The sequence below is a fragment of the Thalassophryne amazonica genome, chromosome 20, assembly GCF_902500255.1.
Source record: "Thalassophryne amazonica chromosome 20, fThaAma1.1, whole genome shotgun sequence".
Classification (NCBI taxonomy): domain Eukaryota; kingdom Metazoa; phylum Chordata; class Actinopteri; order Batrachoidiformes; family Batrachoididae; genus Thalassophryne; species Thalassophryne amazonica.
Genome location: NC_047122.1, coordinates 22618071 through 22639354, shown reverse-complemented (window position 1 = coordinate 22639354; position 21284 = coordinate 22618071). Strand labels below are relative to the sequence as shown.

The 21284-nt window shown below is 47.0% G+C and overlaps 1 protein-coding gene across 4 annotated transcripts in view; it reads left to right on the top strand.

The window, feature by feature from the left end:
* The window catches only part of LOC117501571 (ectonucleotide pyrophosphatase/phosphodiesterase family member 2), an 86604-nt gene that overhangs the window by 47979 nt on the left and 17341 nt on the right, over window positions 1-21284 (top strand). For all 4 annotated transcript variants that reach the window (XM_034160476.1, XM_034160479.1, XM_034160477.1 and 1 more), the window contains exons 17-24: window positions 1315-1402; window positions 1492-1664; window positions 2345-2405; window positions 5113-5252; window positions 5602-5743; window positions 5930-6007; window positions 11665-11797; window positions 12000-12153. In XM_034160476.1, coding sequence (XP_034016367.1) covers window positions 1315-1402; window positions 1492-1664; window positions 2345-2405; window positions 5113-5252; window positions 5602-5743; window positions 5930-6007; window positions 11665-11797; window positions 12000-12153 — 969 coding nt within the window. The remainder of the gene's footprint in view (window positions 1-1314; window positions 1403-1491; window positions 1665-2344; window positions 2406-5112; window positions 5253-5601; window positions 5744-5929; window positions 6008-11664; window positions 11798-11999; window positions 12154-21284) is intronic.

Here is a 21284-nt window from a genome sequence, read left to right as displayed (position 1 = left end):
GATAACTCAAAAAGTTTTGAACGGATTTTGATGAAATTTTGTGGAGTGGTTGGAAATGACAAGCGGAACAAGTGATTCAATTTTAGTGGTGATTCGGATCATGATCCAGATCCAGGAATTTTTTAAAGGATTCTTCACCATTGCGGGATAGGGGGAATTTTGACAGTTTCTAATTTCTAACTCCACAAAAACAAGGCAGAAAGACTTGAAAAAAATTAAGGTGTAACATAGTCAAATTTTCTATCAAACAACAAAGTTTGGTGATGATCAGCTCCGGATTCCGGATCTGGTGATCCAGAATATGCAAAAATATAGGGAAAATAGAAAATGTGTCAGTGTGAGGTGACAAATGAAGCTAGAGATGCACAACTAACACCAAACTGTAGCTGAATCTGTACTGATCCAGTAAGGTGTCATCAGATTTGATGTAGCTTCAAATGTTACGGAGCTAGATCCAGAAGAAAACCGCCATTACCGAAAAATCGTTTTTATACAATAACGTTTGAACTAATAAAGACATAAAAGTGATTCCAAGTTCTAGTGGTATGTTTTCATGGTCAAGGATGTGAAATATAAAGGAAAGAAAAGTGTATGTATCATAGTTTTGGTTGTAACACTGAATTGTTGAATAGATAACTGTGCCAAGGAGGGAATCTCTTTAGGGTCAGTGACCCTATGGCCTTGGCGGAGGTTTGCACTCTCTGAGTGCTTCTAGTTGTTCCATAGGTTCCACTTGTTATTGAAATACATTTTTTATATTATCATATTTTCCGGAGCATAAGTCACACCTGTTAAAAAAAAATCCTCTTGAAGAGGAAAAACCCATAACTCACCTTTTTTCTTGTATTTTCAGATTTTTAATTTGAGATTTTTGTGCATTTTTGCATAATTTTAGTTATTGTCATTTGTTCTTGTATTATTGCAGTTTATTTAGTTTAGCGAATTCATTCCTTGGAATGTTCTATATGAAAATGGATTTAAATTTGTATTATTAATAACAAAAGTGTGATATTTCAGTATATAAGTAGCACCACAGTATAAGTCACGGGACTTCCCAAACTAGTAAAAAAAAAAAAAGACATACTCTGGAAAATACTGTTGTCCTTGCACTATTTTCTTTTTCTTCTCTTCTTTTTTAAACCTAACCAATCCGTTTAGTTAGTGTTGTTTTCCAAACATGTTGAGTGTAGTATTTTATAAAATGATCCTCATACAGATGAGGCTGGAATTGTGACCTCATACCTGAGAGAGGTCATCTGTGGTTAACCTTAAATTAAAAAACACTAAGTATTTTATTTCCTTTTCTTAATCCAGACGATCTTTATGGGCTATGGACCAAGCTTCAAGTTCCAAAAACGAGTGCCTGAGTTTGAAAACATTGAGTTATACAACGTGATGTGTGGTGAGAATATTTTTACTGGCCAATATTTAATGATATGATCAAATAAATAAATAAAAAAAACTCACTACCTAAAACGTACTCTGTCTCAGACCTCTTGGGACTGAAACCAGCCCCAAACAACGGGACGCACGGCAGCCTGAACGACATGCTGCGAGAGCCGGTGTACCGACCCAGTATGCCCGAGGAAGTGACACAGCCATCGCCCACGCCTGACCCACAGGTCACGGTCACCGACGACCTAGGATGCAGCTGTGACGATGAGGTCAGTGGGCAACGGTGATGTCAATCATCACTGTGCGTTCAAAACACTGCTTTAAATAACAGCTTTAATCCATCAGTCTGCAGCCTCTAGGTGGCAGCAAAACCTCTGAACCTTATTTTGGAACAGCTTTGGCATTTTTTGTGCTGGAATTTTTGTACTGATGCATGAGCATGACATTTCATTTCTCACAAGTCATTTCACTTGTGAGCAAGATTACTTCAGGTGCACTGGCCTGATTATCACCAAATGTGGTGTGTGTGTGTGTGTGTGTGTGTGTGTGTGTGTGTGTGTGTGTGTGTGTGTGTGTGTGTGTGTGTGTGTGTGTGTGTGTGTGTGTGTGTGTGTGTGTGTGTGTGTGTGTGTGTTAGTGTGTTAGACTGTTGCATCTGGGGTCACAAAATATTTGTGCAAATAACTTCTTTCCTAATTGCCTGATTGTTACCAAACTTGGTATGTGTGTTAGGCACGGTGACCCCAAGTAGACTACTAATATTGGGGTCAAAAGATCAAAGGTCTAAATCAGTGAACTGTACTCTGTACAAGCAGAAAATTATCCCTTGTCAATGGTAAGCTTATCATTGCTTATGCAGAGTGCCATGGGTTACTGCAGACTAAATAAATTTAACTTTTAGATTTAGGCAAACAGACGGACTGTGTGATGCCTGAATTTTCTTTTACAGAACAAAGTAGAAGAAACCATTGAAACCTTTAGTCCTCCACTAGGGGCTTTCTACACTTACAGTAAGTATCCTATCAGAACCAGGATCTGGATGAAAATTTTCATTCTAGTCTATTTTTTAGAAGTTTTCATTGATGCATTCACAGATCCACTGAAACATGTTTTTCTTATTTTCATATGTCAGTGTGACATCTGTCCAGTTTTCCACAGTGCGGTCCTGTAGAGGGCAGACTTTTTTGCACTAACCATTCATTCATTAATTTTCTGCTGCTTATATGGGTCAGTACATAAGTATTAGAGTAAACAACTCAGTCTATGCATGACCATGAATAACTCAATTCAACTGAAACAGGGAACTTGCAAATTTCAGACTTCTGACTGAGATTTATCTAAGAAAACTCCATTGAAGGTCAGAATACAGCCACCCGGGTTGGCCCCGGGTGGCTGTGGATGTCTGGGACTCTGGGGTAGGGGGTCTGCCTCACCGGTTCTGCCGTGGTCCCCTCGCCCTGCTCTGGGCCTGTGGGGCTCGGGGGCCCACGGCCTGTTGTGGGGATGGGTGGTGGCGGTGGGGCACGGGTGTTGGCACTGGGGGGCCGGCGGCTGCTGGGGGGATGGGGGGTCGTGGTCTACGCAGGATGGGTCTTGCTTGGGCGGTCTCCTGGTCATGGGCTTTGGTGGCTGGGGTGGGATCCGGGATGGGGGGTAGGTTGGGGGGAGAGGGAGCTTGGGGGGCACTGCTGGCTGCGCTGGAGGGCCTGGCTGCTGGGGGGCCTTGTGCTCTTCCTGGCCCCGGGGTTGGGCCTCACCTCTTGTCTGGGGGCTGGGCCCCGCCCTCGTGTGGCTCGGTGGTCCCTACCTTGTGCTTTGGATTCGGTTGCGGTGGCTCCTTTGCTCCCCGTCCTTGCCGCCGCTCTCTCCCGCCCTCGGGGACCGTGGCCAGGGTGGCGTGGTTCTGGGGCTCCCCCTATTGGTGGGCCCATGCCGGTGCCCTGTGTGCTTTCCTCGGGTTTGGGGCGGCTCCCTGTGACCCTGCGGAGGGGTGGGGGGTGTTGTTGGGGGTGTTGGTTTGCTGTGCTGCCCGGTGGCTATGGGGGCTGCCTTTCCTGACCCCCGTGCCCTTCCGCTGCCCCTTTTCTTCTGGCTCCCCCGGTACCCTGCGTCCTGGACCCACTTCCGTCGTTACTCGCGGCTGGCCCCGTGGCTTCTGACGTGCCGGAGTGGTCCATGTCATATGGTAAGGTTCTGTACTCTTGTGTTGGCCCAACACACCAGCCACAGTAGTGATCGGATATTTAGCTGTGATCTAGGTCTCTGTGTGTGGACGGTCGCGTGTTTGTGGCCGTCACCACAATTCGGTTTTTGGGTGCTCTTAAGAGGATTAACACGACGGTGTTCTGGATTAGGGTATGGATGCTCACTAATTAGACAACAGACTGTTGCTGTCACTGTTTGTTCATGTGTGGTTGTTTGTCATGGTATGTCGTATGGCTGGGGCCCCGTCTCCTCGGTGTCTCACGTCACAGTTATTGTCTTCACCACTTGTCTCTCGTTCTTGTCTGTCTTTGTGTTGTTTTGGTGGTCTGCCCTTCCTGATAGAAGCTGTCGGTTGGCTTTGAGTAGAATGTTATAGGCTGATCGGGAATGGCGGATGGCAGTCACACATACACCACATTCACTCATGCACAACATGCCTTCTGTCTTGCAAGAATAAATTGCATATATGCATATTAAAGTTCATAAATGGTTCTGCCAGTGTGGCATTTACCATTACTATATATGCAGACGGGAAAAAAAAGAGACAAAACAAACGAGCTGATTTCAATAAACAATCAATGCAGCCCGATCTTCTTTTCATCGGGCGGTCAGTCGTGGAGGTACGAATTCTCACCTTCAGATTGGCCACTTCGCCGGAAGTGACTGTATCTATGGCAACCTATTAGTAGTAGTAGTAGTAGTAGTAGTAGTATTAATATTCAATTTTTACTTCTATTTTGTCATTTGATTTTTAAATAGATGACAATGGAAATAAGTGTGTTCACTTTCTTTTGCATTCATGTATTTTTAACAAATTTACAATTATATTATGTACTTACATTGAACTTACTAAATAAAATCACACTCGCTTTTATTATATAGATGATTTACCACCCCCTGGTGGATTGGCATGTGAGTCCAGAATGTAAATGTCAACATCCATTATTCAGTGTTGTTAGCTAATATCCATTGTTTCTCTAAAAATATTACTCCTATCATTGTTCCATTTTGGCGGTGTTCAACCTTGACCCAAAATACATAAACATACCAAACAGCAAACATTAGCTCTTCCCAGTCTGCCCATGGGTGAAATTGCACACATGCGTGCACGCTTTTATTTTTACACATCCACAATCAGAGACAGTGGCGGAATGCAACAACAGCATGGCACTTAACTAAACTGACTAAACTAACTGAACTACAAAAACACAATAAATCAATTTCATGAACAACACTGTTAAACTAATATGAACCCCAATTACATCTAAAACCCCAAACGCCCATGTTGCATTGCAGCACAACATCCATTGTTCACTGTTGTCAGCTAATATTGCTAATTTCTCCAAAAATATTAGTCCTATCAACGTTCTGTTTTTGCAGCGTTAATCCTTGACCCAAAATACATAAGAACACAACATAGCATAGTAACAATGAGTGTGTGAGCGAGTGTGAAAATGTAAATCTAAACTTTTACACTGGATCTTTGAAGTGTACTTAAAACTCGCTTTTCAGACCGGACACACCTTCCTTTTGGCCGGCCGGCCGTGATATTTGACACCAAGTACATCCTCCTGCAGCAGGTGGACTTCGTCAGCGGCTACAGCAAGGAGCTGAACATGCCTCTGTGGACAGCGTACACGCTGCCACGCCAGGTAAACAGACACCACAAACACGTACACTCATACTGTCAGTAGGATTACTGTCCAAAGTCTGCACACACGCTAACTTCCTGATTGCCGCCTGCCTTGGTCATGCTGCTTGTTATTAAAAGCAGGCCTTAAAAGTTCCACATGCACTACAAACTGCACATGGTGTTTGCAATTAATGACAGAGCTGCATAAACATGAAACAATAAACAGAAAATTCAATAACCAGCAAACAAAACTCTATATTTAGAGGAAAATGCGTGTTTTACACGCTGCATGTAAACACACAGGATGTAAAATCATCTACTGTAAACTAACTGTTAGAGCTGCAAGATGTTTATATTTTTGCTCTCAGGAGGATATGACTCCCATTCCAGAGGTTTCCGCTGGAGCTCAGTGCATCCGCGTTGACTCCAGAGTGTCACCTGAACACAGCCAGAGCTGCACCGCCTACAGCCGAAACAACCACGTGACCTCCGGCTTCCTCTTTCCTCCCGGTAAACCTGCACAGCTCCTATAGGACGCTCTGTGCACAAGCACTTCATTGGTTTTTCTTTTTTAATCCAGTATAGTTTCTTCAAAATCGTTCTGTCTATTTTATGTGCATGTGCGTGCTTGGACACACGTGCACACACTGTTATCCCACGTATGGACAGCTCTCACTTCATGATTTGTCTCAACAGACATGGCAATGTTGCCTGAGTCCAGATACGATGCTTCGCTCATCACCAACACTGTCCCCATGTACCCCGCCTTCAAGAGTGAGTCACACCACAGAACACAAAGTGTTAAAAACAACAACAACAAAAAAAATCCAGCACTGTATTTTCCAAAATGTAAGTCACATTATTCAAATATGCCCAATTCCTTGTCCGTTGCACGTTTATTTGTACATCTTGCTTAATTTTGGGATTTAGAAGTCCTTGTGTTAAGTAACAGCACAGGCTGTGGTGCACACATACATACACACATATACGAGGGCTGTCAATAAAGTTACGGTCCTTTTATTTTTTTCAAAAACTATATGGATTTCATTCATATGTTTTTACGTCAGACATGCTTGAACCCTCGTGCGCATGCGTGAGTTTTTCCACGCCTGTCGGTGACGTCATTCGCCTGTGAGCACTCCTTGTGGGAGGAGTCGTCCAGCCCCTCGTCGGAATTCCTTTGTCTGAGAAGTTGTTGAGAGACTGGCGCGTTGTTTGATCAAAATTTTTTCTAAACCTGTGAGACACAACGAAGTGGACACGGTTCGAAAAATTAAGCTGGTTTTCAGTGAAAACTTTAACGGCTGATGAGAGATTTTGAGGTGATTCTGTCGCTTTAAGGACTTTTCACGGTGCGAGACGTCGCTCAGCGCTCTCAGGCGGCGTCATCAGCCTGTTCAAGCTGAAAACCTCCACATTTCAGGCTCTATTGATCCAGGACGTCGTGAGAGAACAGAGAAGTTTCAGAAGAAGTCGGTTTCAGCATTTTATCCGGATATTCCACTGTTAAAGGAGATTTTTTTAATGAAAGACGTGCGGACGGGTCCGCGCGTCGGGACGCAGCCGCCGCGACGCTCCGCCACAGGAAAAACACCTCTGTTGAAAGCCTTAAGGACAAGTTGGAACATGTCCTGCCTGTTAAACAATTTCTCATATACTCACTCCACTGAAAGCCATCAAAAGCCGCCTGGATTTTACAAATGGTTATCAACACGGAGGTGTTTTTCCTGTGCCGCCGCACCGCGTCGGCTGCGTCCCGACGCGCGGACCCGTCCGCACGTCTTTCATTAAAAAAATCTCCTTTAACAGTGGAATATCCGGATAAAATGCTGAAACCGACTTCTTCTGAAACTTCTCTGTTCTCTCACGACGTCCTGGATCAATAGAGCCTGAAATGTGGAGGTTTTAAGCTTGAACAGGCTGATGACGGCGCCTGAGAGCGCTGAGCGACGTCTCGCACCGTGAAAAGTCCTTAAAGCGACAGAATCGCCTCAAAATCTCTCATCAGCTGTTAAAATTTTCACTGAAAACCAGCTTAATTTTTCGAACCGTGTCCACTTCGATGTGTCTCACAGGTTTAGAAAAAATTTTGATCAAACAACGCGCCAGTCTCTCAGCAACTTCTCAGACAAAGGAATTCCGACGAGGGGCTGGACGACTCCTCCCACAAGGAGTGCTCACAGGCGAATGACGTCACCGACAGGCGTGGAAAAACTCACGCATGCGCACGAGGGTTCAAGCATGTCTGACGTAAAAACATATGAATGAAATCCATATAGTTTTTGAAAAAAATAAAAAGGACCGTAACTTTATTGACAGCCCTCGTATATATATACATATATATGTGTATATATATATATATATATATATATACGAGGTCTGTGAGAAAAGTATCCGATCTTATTATTTTTTTCAAAAACCATATGGATTTGAATCACGTGTGATTGCGTCAGCCAAGCTTGAACCTTCGTGCGCATGCGTGAGTTTTTTCACGCCTGTCGGTTGCGTCATTCGCCTGTGAGCAGGCTTTGTGTGAGCACTGGTCCACAACTCTCGTCGTTTTTTAACTGCGAATAAATGTCTGAACGATTTGGAGCTTTGCTGCATCAATTTTTTTTCCAGAAACTGTGAGAGACCTCCAGGTGGACACCGTTCGAAAAATTAATATGGCTTTCAGGGACGATTTTATGGGGATTAAACAGATTACGGGGTGTTACTGCCGCTTTAAGGACAGCGCACAACTGCTGAGAGCGCGGCGCCAGCGCCGATTAACAGGGTCAAACCCTGCTGAAACAACCAGATCATTTCCAACGTGAAGGCTTTGTTGATCCGGGAGGTCGTCTGACTTTCACAAAAAGGCAGGAGACGTGGACATCAGCACTTTTTCAGCACATTCCACCATTACAGGAGTTTTTTTCATGGAAAAAGAAGCGGATGAATGCGCCACCGTGACGCTCATGGAGCGGGACAAAACCACCTCGGTGTTGGTCTCACAGGACGGCTTTGAGATGGCTTTCAGATGGATTCCGGTTGCTTTCCAGTCGTGTGATTCTCCGATTGTGATTGTGCATGAGCTTGACATGCCCCAACATGTCCTGTGAGGCTTCATCACGGCGTTGCTTTGCGCCATGGAGCCGCTCCTCTTTCCATGAAAAAAACTCCTGTAACAGTGGAATGTGAGACAAAGGAACACCTCCGTTTCGGAGTGTTAGAGGACAAGTTGGGACATGCCTATATCGGCTTTCAGTGCTTACCAGTCGAGTGAGTATAACAGAAATTGTGGAGAGCTGGACATGTCCTCTGGCACTCCGAAACGGAGATGTTCTTTGTCTCGCTCCATCAGCGAATTGGTCCTGACGCGCGAAGCCTCCGCGCGGCTTTCCATGACAAAATCTCTTGTTAAAAGTGAAATCTGCCGGAAAATGGCTGATGTCCAGCTCTTGTGATAACGAGAGAAATTGCTCACGACGGTCCCGGCTCCACACAGCCATCCGTTTAGAAATGATGTGGTGGTTTCTGCCTCTCGATGGCGGCTCGGAGCGCGGCGCGCCGTGCGCCATTGTGGGCCGTCCTTAAAGCTGTAGTAACACTCCTTATTCTCTGTGAAGCCCGTAAAATTTTCACCGAAAGCCAGATAAATTTTTCGAATGGTTTCCAGCTGCCTGTCTCTAACAGTTTCTGAAAAAATTCTGATGGAAAAAAAAGCCCAAATCATTCCGCCATTTCCTCGCAATGAAACAACGACGAGAGGGGTGGACCAGTGCTCACTCAAAGCCTGCCCACAGGCGAATGACGCAACCGACAGGCGTGGAAAAACTCACGCATGCGCACGAAGGTTCAAGCTTGGCTGACGTAAAAACATATGAATCAAATCCATATAGTTTTTGAAAAAAATAAAAAGGTACGATACTTTTCTCACAGACCTCGTATATATATATATATATATATATATATATATATATATATATATATATATATATATATATATATATATATATATATATATTGGTCAAAGGTGGTTATGACTTATCACAGTTGGAGTCTTTGGAGAACCTTGAGTGGGAACTGGAAATCACTCAGTTTTTTATTATGGACAATTGCTATCCTTCACTGACATCCCTCATGCTTGGCTTTGTACCATCATCCGTCCATGTTTTACCACGTAGCCATGTTGAGTAAGGTAGCCCAAATATCTGCTGGAGGAACCAAAGACTTTCCCAGGTCCCATGGCTGTAACATATCATATGGTTCATGGATCAGTTACCCCCATTTGAGTCATGGTTCTATTTTGAGTTCCACCATTTCTATGAAGTCTTCACACTGTGTCTCGAACCCTGCATCGATCTGTGAAGCTGATCTTTTGGCCATAACCCAACGTTTGAGACAATTACTGAAGGTTGGAGCAATAATTAAGTCATACAAATTCAGACACACCAGGGAAAGCAGCACTTTGAGAAATCAAAGTGTTTTTTGTCAAGAGACATTTAAATGGCTCCAGTCCCCAATTCATGCTCCACTGGCTGGTTTTATACTGAAGCCAGTGAGGAAATGTGTGACTTTATATGGAGCATGTGGCTCGTATGAGTTGTTCCTTTCTCTTACAACAGCTGCATCTCGTTGTGTCTCTGGGTCACGAGCGTTATGATGTCAGGTCTGAGAAGGGACGAGCTGATACACATTTGTTCCTGCAGACAGAAACAACTGAGCGGGACAAGGACGTCTCTGAATGGCTGCACACACGCGCGTCTTTGTTCTCACTGCATCTCACGACAGCTTGTGTGCGAATGTTTTATTGTTTAAGCGGTACGATGTCCCAGTTATATCAGGGGAACAAATGCAGCGTGATTTCTCACATGTTAATGAAGCTTCTTTTCTCACATTTGTCACAGAACTGTTTCAAAAGTGAAAAAAAATGACGATAACTTTTAAGGGACAACTTTACTCCTTAATCAACCACAGGTGATGTTAGTTGTGATGTACAGTACACTCAATTAGAGAAATAGCATAGACTCTTGATGCATTAAAGCTACACTCAAAAAAATGGCTCATTGGATGAACTCAATTAAATAATGTGCAGGATTTCCATCTAATAAATATACAAGTAGCCTTTACTTAAATAAAGCACATCCACACAAGATAATGTATTTTAATTTAGTTCAGACTACATATATTTATTAGCTGTAAATCAAATCAAGTGAGTTAGTTTTTTGAGTGTCACTCAAACAAAAAACTAATTGATGAACTCAATTCAGTTATGAGCAGGATGTCCATCTAATAAATATATGTAGCCCCAACTCAAATGAAACACATCCACACAAGATAATGTAACTTAATTTAGTTGAGACTACATATATTTATTAGATAGAAATCAAATCAAGTGCGTTAGTTTTTTTTGAGTGTGTCACTCAAACAAATGACTCATTGATAAACTCAAATGATGTGCAGGATTTCCATCTAATAAATATATGTAGCCTGAGCTAAATTAAATGAAATTATCTTGCATGGATGTGCTTTATTTGAGTTGGGGCTACTTATTTTTATTAGCTGGAAACCTTGCTCATAATTGAATTGAGTTCATCCAATGCATCAGTTTTTCGAGTACAGTGTGCCGCATTGTGTTAGTTGTGTTATTAGCTGAAATGGAATATAGCGTTCATAGCTATGTGTTCATTGGTGTTTAATTACCTGGAACAATGAATCCATGTCTTTTCATGAGCTTAGAATGAGCCCTTAGAACTGGTTTCCTCAAGAGGGTGGCTGGTGTCTCTCTTATGGCCCAGTCACACGGCATATGACGATTCCAGAACAAAGGGAACAAAGTAAACAAAGCCACAAATTGTGAAGAGAAGGTGAACAATGAGCTTTTGACTTTTACCATCACCGAATAGCCTGCGAATCAAGAGCGCAAAAGGAACGAAAGAGGAACAAAACAAAACCGAAGCTAACGTTGATCTCGACACTTTAAACAAAACGCGCCTGGAACCACTGCTGGAGCAGTGTGTGTCTGCATCCTGCTCTGCGTTCCAGGACTCGGCGCTGGGATGGAGCTCTGTAGCACCTCAGTCCTGGAGAAGCTGCAAAGAGAAGCATGTGATTCGACCCACTGTGGAGATCTGTGCGCACGTCGGTGGATCCACCTGCTCTGGTTGCTTATCCAGAACAAAAAAGGGATCATCTCCTTCATCATCAGAATCTTCACTGTCTGGTTCAGACTGATGACACACTGCGAGTGCAGTTGTCTTGCTCCAATTTAAAAAAAAGAACTGAAGCACTTATGAAATTGGTCAAGTGGTTATTGAGATATCATGCTAAGCCAAAACGGACGGACTGATGGACGGACATGCTGACTGCTATAGCCCCCTGCATATCAGAGAGAATAATAATATTAACCATTAACAAAACTTAACTGCCATACTTTTTTCTGCATGCAGAGGTGTGGAGTTACCTGCAGGGGACACTGCTGAGGCGTTATGCTGAGGAAAACAATGGCATCAACATTATGGCCGGGCCCATCTTTGACTACAATTATGATGGTCTCAGAGACTCTATGGAGACAATAAAAGAGTAAGAGTCAAAGGTCAAATGTATACCAGGCATATGAAGCGTGTGACTTCTGGAAAAAAAAAAAAATAATATTACATTTTGCATATAATTCACTGACTTTCACCACAGTTTATTTGCAGAATTTTACACCTGATTATATTTTGTTTTTGTAATCTGAGAAAGTTGTGGGCAGCGATTGAACATTTTGTGAATAAACTCTCAGGTTTTCCACTGATGTGCTGCACATCCCCTCCCACTTTTACATCGTGGTGTCGAGCTGTCGAGAGCAGAACCAGACCGTGGAGGAGTGCGATGGTGCGTTGAAGGTCTTCTCCTTCATCCTGCCCCACAGACCAGACAATAGTGAAAGCTGCAAGGTAAGTCCCGCCCAGCAGGGGGCAGCACCGCCACATCTGTCAGTTCAATCAGCAATGAAATAAGAGAAGCAGTACAGGGATTAAGCCAGGATTTCGTGGTTATCCTGGCTCAACTCATCCATCATCTGCAGGAAAGCAGGGGAGTGGAAAGTGGGATATGTTATGGCATAAGACACCATGGAGATGTAGTTTGTTGAGCTAACCTGCTCCAGACCAGGCTAAGTGCCAGGATCTATTTAATCCTGTTAACACCCAAAACGTGAATCAGCTGCAAACCATGAATTGCAAAACACGAATATTGAAAAAAATATCTCCCGAAACGTGAATACACATCTCACAAAATATGGATTTCTTCATGTTTGGTGTACCGTATGTGCTTGGCTGAGGAGCCAATGGTGCAAAGCTACCATCTGTGGGATTATGACTGTGCACCCCTCACTTTCATTGCACCATGCCCTGTCAAACCCCTATATTGTGGGTACACTTCAACGGTGAGTGACAGAATCTAAAAATAAATTTAAAAAAATTTGATATTGTATGATTTTAAAATAATTATCTGGATGATCCAGAGGAGGCATGTGAGGTCATGTGGTCAGATGAGACCAAATCAGCCAATCAGTGTGTGCATAGTGTCGTAGCCATATAATAATAGAGATTATTTATGCTTTGATTCCCAGGAATGTTCGATAAAAATAGTCACCGTTATTATTAATAACGAATGTGTGATTTTCTGTTAAAAAAAAAAAAATGTCACACTGGAGTATATGTTGCAGGACTTCCAAAACTAAAAAAACAAAAAACAAAAAAAAAAAAACATGTGACTTATACTCTGAAAAATACAGTAGATTGCCATAAATGATTTACTACCTCTGATATATTACATGCAAACAGCCAGTATGGCAGCAGTGGGGGATATTTTATCTTCTTGATCATAAGTCGCTTGCTTTTTTGATTAGTTTTGTTAAAACACACACACACACAAAATATCTCCCATTTCATGGAAATTTCAAATTTGATTTTCTGTTGGCCCACCCATGAAGGAATCTATCTCTCTGTATTTCTTTGTATTCTATTTATCTCTGCATTTTTCTCTGTTTCTATCCAAATCCTAGTTAGTCCATGAGCCACTCCATGAATTTTGACCTAATCGGTACCACTTAAGGGGAAAAAAACGAATCCAGCCTCGGTGTATTATGGCCTACACAAAAATGTATGATAGCCATTCTAGGGTGGTAGCTGTAGCCAGGTGTCAATGAAGAATTACACAAAGGTCAAACTTTAAAAATCCTTCACTCATGTTGAAAACTATATCACAGTTTCAGTTTGTACAGGGTTCTAAAGTTAAAGTTGCTCCAATTTCAGCAAAAAAATGATGCAAATTATTGGTTGAAATAAAAGGATCAATAAATGGAATAGTTTTGACTGTGTTGAATGCATTGTCTCCAAAGTAAAGGTCAAACAAGGTCAACATCCATTGAATTCTATGACATGTGACATATGTTACCCTGTAACATGATAACTAAGCATGACAGATGGTACAAACTATTCCTTTTTAGAGCTCTATTTGTTGTGTGGGCCGCTGAAGAGGAGGTACTGCTGGCCCACCACCACCAGAGGGCGCCCTGCTTGGAGTACGGGCTCCAAGCACGAAAGGGCGCCAGACCTAGAAGAAGTGACAGCTGTCATTCATCCCCTGCACCAGCTGTCACTCGTTCATCATCATCACCACCATAAAAGCCGGACTGCAACTCCACCTCCTCGCCGAGAAATCGACTACCATTCCTGAGGTAATTTCTCTGCTGACTAACACTGTGTGTGTAATAACTTGAACTTCTATTGCAGCCGTTTTCCTGGAGTGTTGCCTTATCTGGAGGATTGGCGTTTGGTGTGACAGCGACGGCTTCGCCTCACACCCATCTCAGATAAGTGGTTGACCAGGAGCTACACGAGTGTGTGTGATTTGGAGGTGGAGGTGCTCCCTCCCATCAGTGTTGGACTGTGTATTACTGAGTGTGCGGACTCACACTCACACATCCTGTTTTTGCTCTCTGCCAGCAGTACCAGGGTCGACAGCCGGGGACAGAGGCCACCTGGGGATTCGGGACTTGGCGGCTCCGGTGTTCTTCAGGCCGTTGGTGGTGGAAGCCGTGTGGAGTACGGCTTCTCTCTCGTCGGGGGGGTCTCCTATCTTCGAGCCTGCCACACGTCACCTGGTGCTAATTGACTGTGCATATTTTCTGTATCTTTTCGTTGTGTAGTGTCACAACATTAAATTGTTACCTTTTGGTTTATTCATTGTCCGTTCATTTGCGCCCCCTGTTGTGGGTCCGTGCTACGACACCTTCACAACAGGATTTCTCGGCCATCGTCATGGACTCCGAGGGGCGTCAACCCGAGTTTGAACGGCCAATGGAAGAGCCAGGAGCGCAGGCGTCAGCGGGAGGCGTGTTGAGTGAGCTGCAGCAGATCTTAACCGCCTTCACGGCTCGGTTAGTTTCTGTGACCGAGCAGAGTGTCCTCCTTGATCGGAGGGTGGAGGCTCTCACCGCCAGGGTGGAAGCGCGCGATCAGGGCGCTGCTGCAGCCACTCCTCTGGCTGGTCCTGGGCCTGTATCAGATGTTCCACTGGTCGTTCAACGAACCCCCCCACCGTCCCCTGAAGCATACATAAGCCCTCCGGAACGTATGGGGGCTGTGTCGAGACGTGCGCGGACTTCCTCATGCAGTGTTCGCTCGTCTTTTCACAGCGCCCTGTCATGTACGCATCGGACGCTAGCCGGGTGGCTTATGTTATTAATTTGCTTCGAGGAAAGGCATGCGCATGGGCTACGGCGCTTTGGGAGCAGAATTCACGGCTCCTAACGTCTTATACTGGGTTTGTACGGGAGTTCAAACAGGTGTTTGATCATCCCAACAGAGGCGAGACCGCTTCGAACGTGCTGCTGTCAATGAGACAGGGGCGCCGTAGCGCAGCCGAGTATGCAGTCGACTTCTGCATCGCGGCAGCGAGGTCCGGCTGGAATAACGTTGCGCTCCGCGCCGCCTTTGTAAATGGACTGTCCCCGGTTCTTAAGGAGCACCTACTGGCCAAGGAGGAACAGCGGGATTTTGACGGGCTTGTCGATTTAGTTATACGCTTAGACAACCGTTTAAACGAGCATCGTCGGGAGCAGGCCGGGGGCCGTGACCGGGCACGAGCCGTCCCTCCCCCTTCCGGTTCCGACAAGGTGACGTCGTCCCCACGCTTCACTGCCAGAGAGCTCCTTGTGGCTACAGCTCCCCCTGCTGAGGAGGCTATGGACACAAGCAGGGCCAAATTAAAATCAAATATCAGACAAAGGAGGCTGGCCCGCGGGGAGTGTTTTGTCTACGGCTCTTGCGAGCACATGCAGAAGGACTGCCCTAAAACGGTCAAACTACAACGCCCGTCCTTAGAAACTGGGCTAAGGGTGGGCCATAACACGCACGCGGGAAAACCCCGCAAATCTGCACGAATCCCAGTAACAATCCTTTGTGGGGATTTAACCCTTCACGCCCCAGCACTGGTAGACACGGGGTCTGAAGGGAATCTGCTGGACAGCAGATGGGTAAAGGAAGTAGGGCTCCCTCTGGTGGCTCTGCCGGCACCATTGCAGGTGCGAGCACTAGATGGCACCCTGCTTCCATTAATCACACATCAGACACAACCAGTGACTTTGGTTGTGTCTGGGAATCACAGGGAGGAGATAGTGTTCCATGTCACACCATCTACCTCCCAAGTGATTTTGGGCTTTCCATGGATGGTGAAGCACAATCCCCGGATTGATTGGCCGTCTGGGGTTGTGACGCAGTGGAGCGAAACCTGCCACCGGGAGTGCTTAGGATCCTCGGTTCCTCCCGGCACTACGGCTAATGAGGAGGTCAAAGTCCCCCCCAATCTATCGGCGGTGCCAAAGGAGTACCATGATCTTGCTGACGTTTTCAGCAAAGATCTGGCGCTCACTCTTCCCCCGCACCGACCGTATGATTGTGCCATCGATTTGGTCTCGGGCGCTGAGTACCCGTCCAGTACACTGTACAACCTCTCACGTCCGGAACGCGAATCAATGGAGACCTACATCCGGGACTCCTTAGCTGCCGGGCTGATCCGAAACTCCACCTCCCCGATGGGTGCTGGTTTCTTTTTTGTGGGCAAGAAAGACGGCGGACTCCGTCCATGCATTGATTACAGAGGGCTGAACGAGATCACGGTTCGCAACCGATACCCGTTGCCCCTGTTGGATTCTGTGTTTACGCCCCTGCATGGAGCCCAAATTTTCACTAAATTGGATCTTAGAAACGCGTACCACCTGGTTCGGATCCGGGAGGGAGACGAATGGAAGACGGCGTTCAACACCACGTTAGGTCACTTTGAGTACCTGGTCATGCCGTCCGGCCTCACCAACGCCCCCGCGACGTTCCAAGCTTTGGTAAACGACGTCTTGCGGGACTTCCTGCATCGGTTCGTCTTCGTATATCTGGACGATATACTCATCTTCTCCCCGGACCCTGAGACCCGTGTCCAGCATGTACGTCAGGTCCTACAGCGGTTGTTGGAGAATCGGCTGTTTGTGAAGGGCGAGAAGTGCGAGTTCCACCGCACTTCTTTGTCCTTCCTGGAGTTCATAATCTCCTCCAACTCCGTCGCCCCTGATCCGGCCAAGGTTGCGGCGGTGAGAGATTGGCCCCAACCGATAAGCCGCAGGAAACTACAGCAGTTCCTCGGCTTTGCAAATTTCTATAGGAGGTTCATCAAGGGTTACAGTCAGGTAGTTAGCCCCGACTGCCCTGACCTCCACCAAAGTCCCCTTCACCTGGTCGGATCGGTGCGAAGCCGCGTTCCAGGAGTTGAAACGCCGGTTCTCGACTGCACCAGTTCTGGTGCAGCCTGATCCTGATCGCCAGTACGTAGTTGAAGTGGACGCCTCTGACTCAGGGATAGGAGCCGTGCTGTCCCAGAGCGTGGAGGCTGATAAAGTTCTCCATCCTTGTGCCTTTTATTCCCGCAGGTTGACCCCAGCTGAACGGAACTATGACGTCGGCAATCGGGAACTCCTCGCGGTGAAGGAGGCTCTTGAAGAGTGGAGACACCTGCTGGAGGGGGCGTCGTTGCCCTTCACGGTTTTCACGGACCATCGTAACCTGGAGTACATCCGGACCGCCAAGCGGCTGAACCCCAGGCAAGCCCGCTGGTCTCTGTTCTTCGGGCGCTTTGACTTCCAGATCACGTACCGCCCCGGGACCAAGAACCAAAAACCAGATGCATTGTCCCGGGTGCATGAAGAAGAAGCCAAAGCGGAGCTGTCGAACCCCACCGAGACCATCATCCCCGAGTCCACTGTCGTGGCCACCCTCACCTGGGACGTGGAGGAGACCGTCCGGGAGGCCCTGACAAGGAGCCCGGACCCGGGGACTGGCCCCAAGAACAGACTATACGTCCCACCAGAGGCAAGAGCTGCCGTCTTGGACTTCTGTCACGGGTCCAAGCTGTCCTGTCATCCCGGAGTGCGCAGGACCGTGGCAGTAGTCCAGCAGCGCTTCTGGTGGGCGTCCCTGGAAACCGACGTCCGGGACTACGTCCAGGCCTGTACCATCTGCGCCAGGGGTAAGGCGGACCACCGGAGGACGACGGGACTCCTCCATCCTCTGCCAGTGCCTCATCGCCCCTGGTCTCACATCGGCCTGGACTTCGTCACGGGCCTCCCGCCGTCCCAGGGCAACACCGTGATTCTCACGATAGTGGACCGGTTCTCCAAGGCGGCCCACTTCGTGGCCCTCCCGAAGCTCCCGACAGCCCAGGAGACGGCAGACCTCCTGGTCCACCACGTCATGCGGCTGCATGGGATACCGTCGGACGTCGTCTCGGATCGGGGCCCCCAGTTCTCTTCACAGGTGTGGAAGAGTTTCTGTAAGGAGCTGGGGGCCACCGTGAGTCTCTTGTCCGGGTACCACCCCCAGACCAACGGCCAGGCAGAGCGGGCTAACCAGGAGTTAGAGCAAGCCCTCCGATGTGTCACCTCCGCGCATCCGGCGGCCTGGAGTCACCAGCTGGCCTGGATCGAGTATGCCCACAACAGCCAAGTTTCGTCTGCTACCGGCCTCTCCCCTTTTGAGGCATGTTTGGGGTACCAGCCCCCATTGTTCCCATTGGTGGAGGGAGAGGTCGGTGTGCCCTCGGTCCAGGCCCACCTCAGGTGGTGCCGCCGGGTGTGGCGGGCCGCCCGCTCTGCGTTGGTAAAGGCCCGGACGAGGGCTAAGGCCCATGCGGACCGCCGGCGTTCCCCGGCCCCCACATACCAGCCTGGGCAGGAGGTGTGGCTTTCGACCAAGGACATCCCTCTGTGTGTCGACTCCCCTAAATTGAAAGACAGATTCATCGGACCATTTAAGATCCTCAAGATCATCAACCCGGCCGCAGTAAAGCTTCGACTCCTGGCTTCACTGCGGATTCACCCCGTCTTTCATGTTTCCCGTCTCAAGCCGCACCACACCTCGCCCCTCTGTACTCCGGGACCAATGCCGCCTCCTGCCCGGCTCATCGACGGGGAGCCTGCCTGGATGGTCCGCAGGCTCCTGGACGTCAATCGTAAGGGCCGGGGTTTCCAATATCTGGTGGACTGGGAGGGGTATGGACCTGAGGAACGCTCCTGGGTGAAGAGGAGCTTCATCCTGGACCCGGCCCTCCTGGCCGAATTCTACGCACGGCATCCGGACAAGCCTGGGCGGACGCCAGGAGGCGCCCGTTGAGGGGGGGGTCCTGTTGTGTGGGCCGCTGAAGAGGAGGTACTGCTGGCCCACCACCACCAGAGGGCGTCCTGCTTGGAGTGCGGGCTCCAAGCACGAAAGGGCGCCAGACCTAGAAGAAGTGACAGCTGTCATTCATCCCCTGCACCAGCTGTCACTCGTTCATCATCATCACCACCATAAAAGCCGGACTGCAACTCCACCTCCTCGCCGAGAAATCGACTACCATTCCTGAGGTAATTTCTCTGCTGACTAACACTGTGTGTGTAATAACTTGAACTTCTATTGCAGCCGTTTTCCTGGAGTGTTGCCTTATCTGGAGGATTGGCGTTTGGTGTGACAGCGACGGCTTCGCCTCACACCCCATCTCAGATAAGTGGTTGACCAGGAGCTGCACGAGTGTGTGTGATTTGGAGGTGGAGGTGCTCCCTCCCATCAGTGTTGGACTGTGTATTACTGAGTGTGCGGACTCACACTCACACATCCTGTTTTGCTCTCTGCCAGCAGTACCAGGGTCGACAGCCGGGGACAGAGGCCACCTGGGGATTCGGGACTTGGCGGCTCCGGTGTTCTTCAGGCCGTTGGTGGTGGAAGCCGTGTGGAGTACGGCTTCTCTCTCGTCGGGGGGGTCTCCTATCTTCGAGCCTGCCACACGTCACCTGGTGCTAATTGACTGTGCATATTTTCTGTATCTTTTCGTTGTGTAGTGTCACAACATTAAATTGTTACCTTTTGGTTTATTCATTGTCCGTTCATTTGCGCCCCCTGTTGTGGGTCCGTGCTACGACACCTTCACAACACTATTAACCCAAACAATAATTTGCATAAATCTTTACTGAAATTGGAGCAACTTTAATATTTGACCCCTGTACAAACTGAAATTGACCTTTGTCACCATTTTTGACCCCGTAACTCCATAATAGTCTGTCATAGATACCTTTTTGGAATCGTTATGATCAGACAAGTAATGTGATATAGTTTTCAACATGATTGGAGCATTTGTAAAGTTTGACCTCTGTGTAATTCTTCATTGACCCCGACCTGGCTACAGCTACCACCCTAGGATGGTTATCATACATTTTTGTGTAGGCCATGATACACTGAGGCTGGATTCTAAGTGTCGTTTTTTTCCCTCTTAAGTGGTACCAAAAACCTGCTTGGCCCATGGACTAAGTGTTGCAATCCAAATTGTGTGTTACTGTGTGCATCAAGTGTCAGGGTTTGATTAGTGCTGTAGTACTGCTGGTTTGACCACTTGGAGGTGCCAGTGGCTTCACTAAATCCTCCACAGTAAACTTTACTGTTCTTGTTCTTGTTCTCATGGGAACGGGTGAACTGAATCTCCTCCTAGTAGTAAAAACAAACCCAGTGGAGCACAGGGATGCCGTGTGAGAAAAACCTGCATGTTTGGTTTGGACTTTTGTTCTGCTAAGTTATTTAATGACACCACAGATGTACATCATTAGCCAAAGATAATGACTCAAAAACACACACGTTCACTCTGTCAAATTAGAGCAGCACATACTCCAGTGGAGTGAACATACTCTCACACAGTTCATGATTACCGCCGCTAACAGCCAAAATAAAAACATTCACCCAAAAACACCACAACTGTGTGTTTTCTGCCCCATCCCTCTGACTCTTATACACTTGTTTGCTAATATAACTCACAAACGATGAATGCTATCATGTTCTAAGTCTCTAAATTTAAAGCACATGTCATTATGACAAAGTGATTAAAATTGGTTGACCTTTGACGCTGCAGATCAGTCAAAAAAAGTTTGTGTTGCTCAGGTAATATATTGTTATGTGTCGGACGCAGCTCGGAGAACCGACCAGCGTTTGAAGGACCCAGTATGAAACAAGCAGAGCACGGTACAAAGGCTAACTGAATTTAATACATAACAGTGATAATATAATAACAAAAAGGTGCGGCCTGGCGTGGTGCGCTCCCAGCAGCGCTAACGGTCCGGAGCCAGAAGCTGTTCGGACCCAAGGACCCCGCCGACACCCCCCAGGTGGCCGCAACAAACCGAGTCTGTGAAAGAAGGAACCATTATGTGAGTCCACACTCTACACACAGAACACTTAAAGGTGTACAAACAGCAAACACTTCCTGGCTTGATTACTGATCAGCTTCCCAACCTGCAGGCATGGAACATCCAGTTCACAAAACTCCACTGCAGTGGAAGCCGATACATGACTAACAAACAGCTCAATACAATAAGGTGTGAGGGACACCACATTTGCTGACTGTATAACTGTTAGTCACAAAATCTAACGTACCTCAGGAAGTGTGCTGACGAGCGTGAGACCTCACCCCCTCCTCTTTCACAGACTGTGCATCAAACCTGGACGTTCTCAGCATC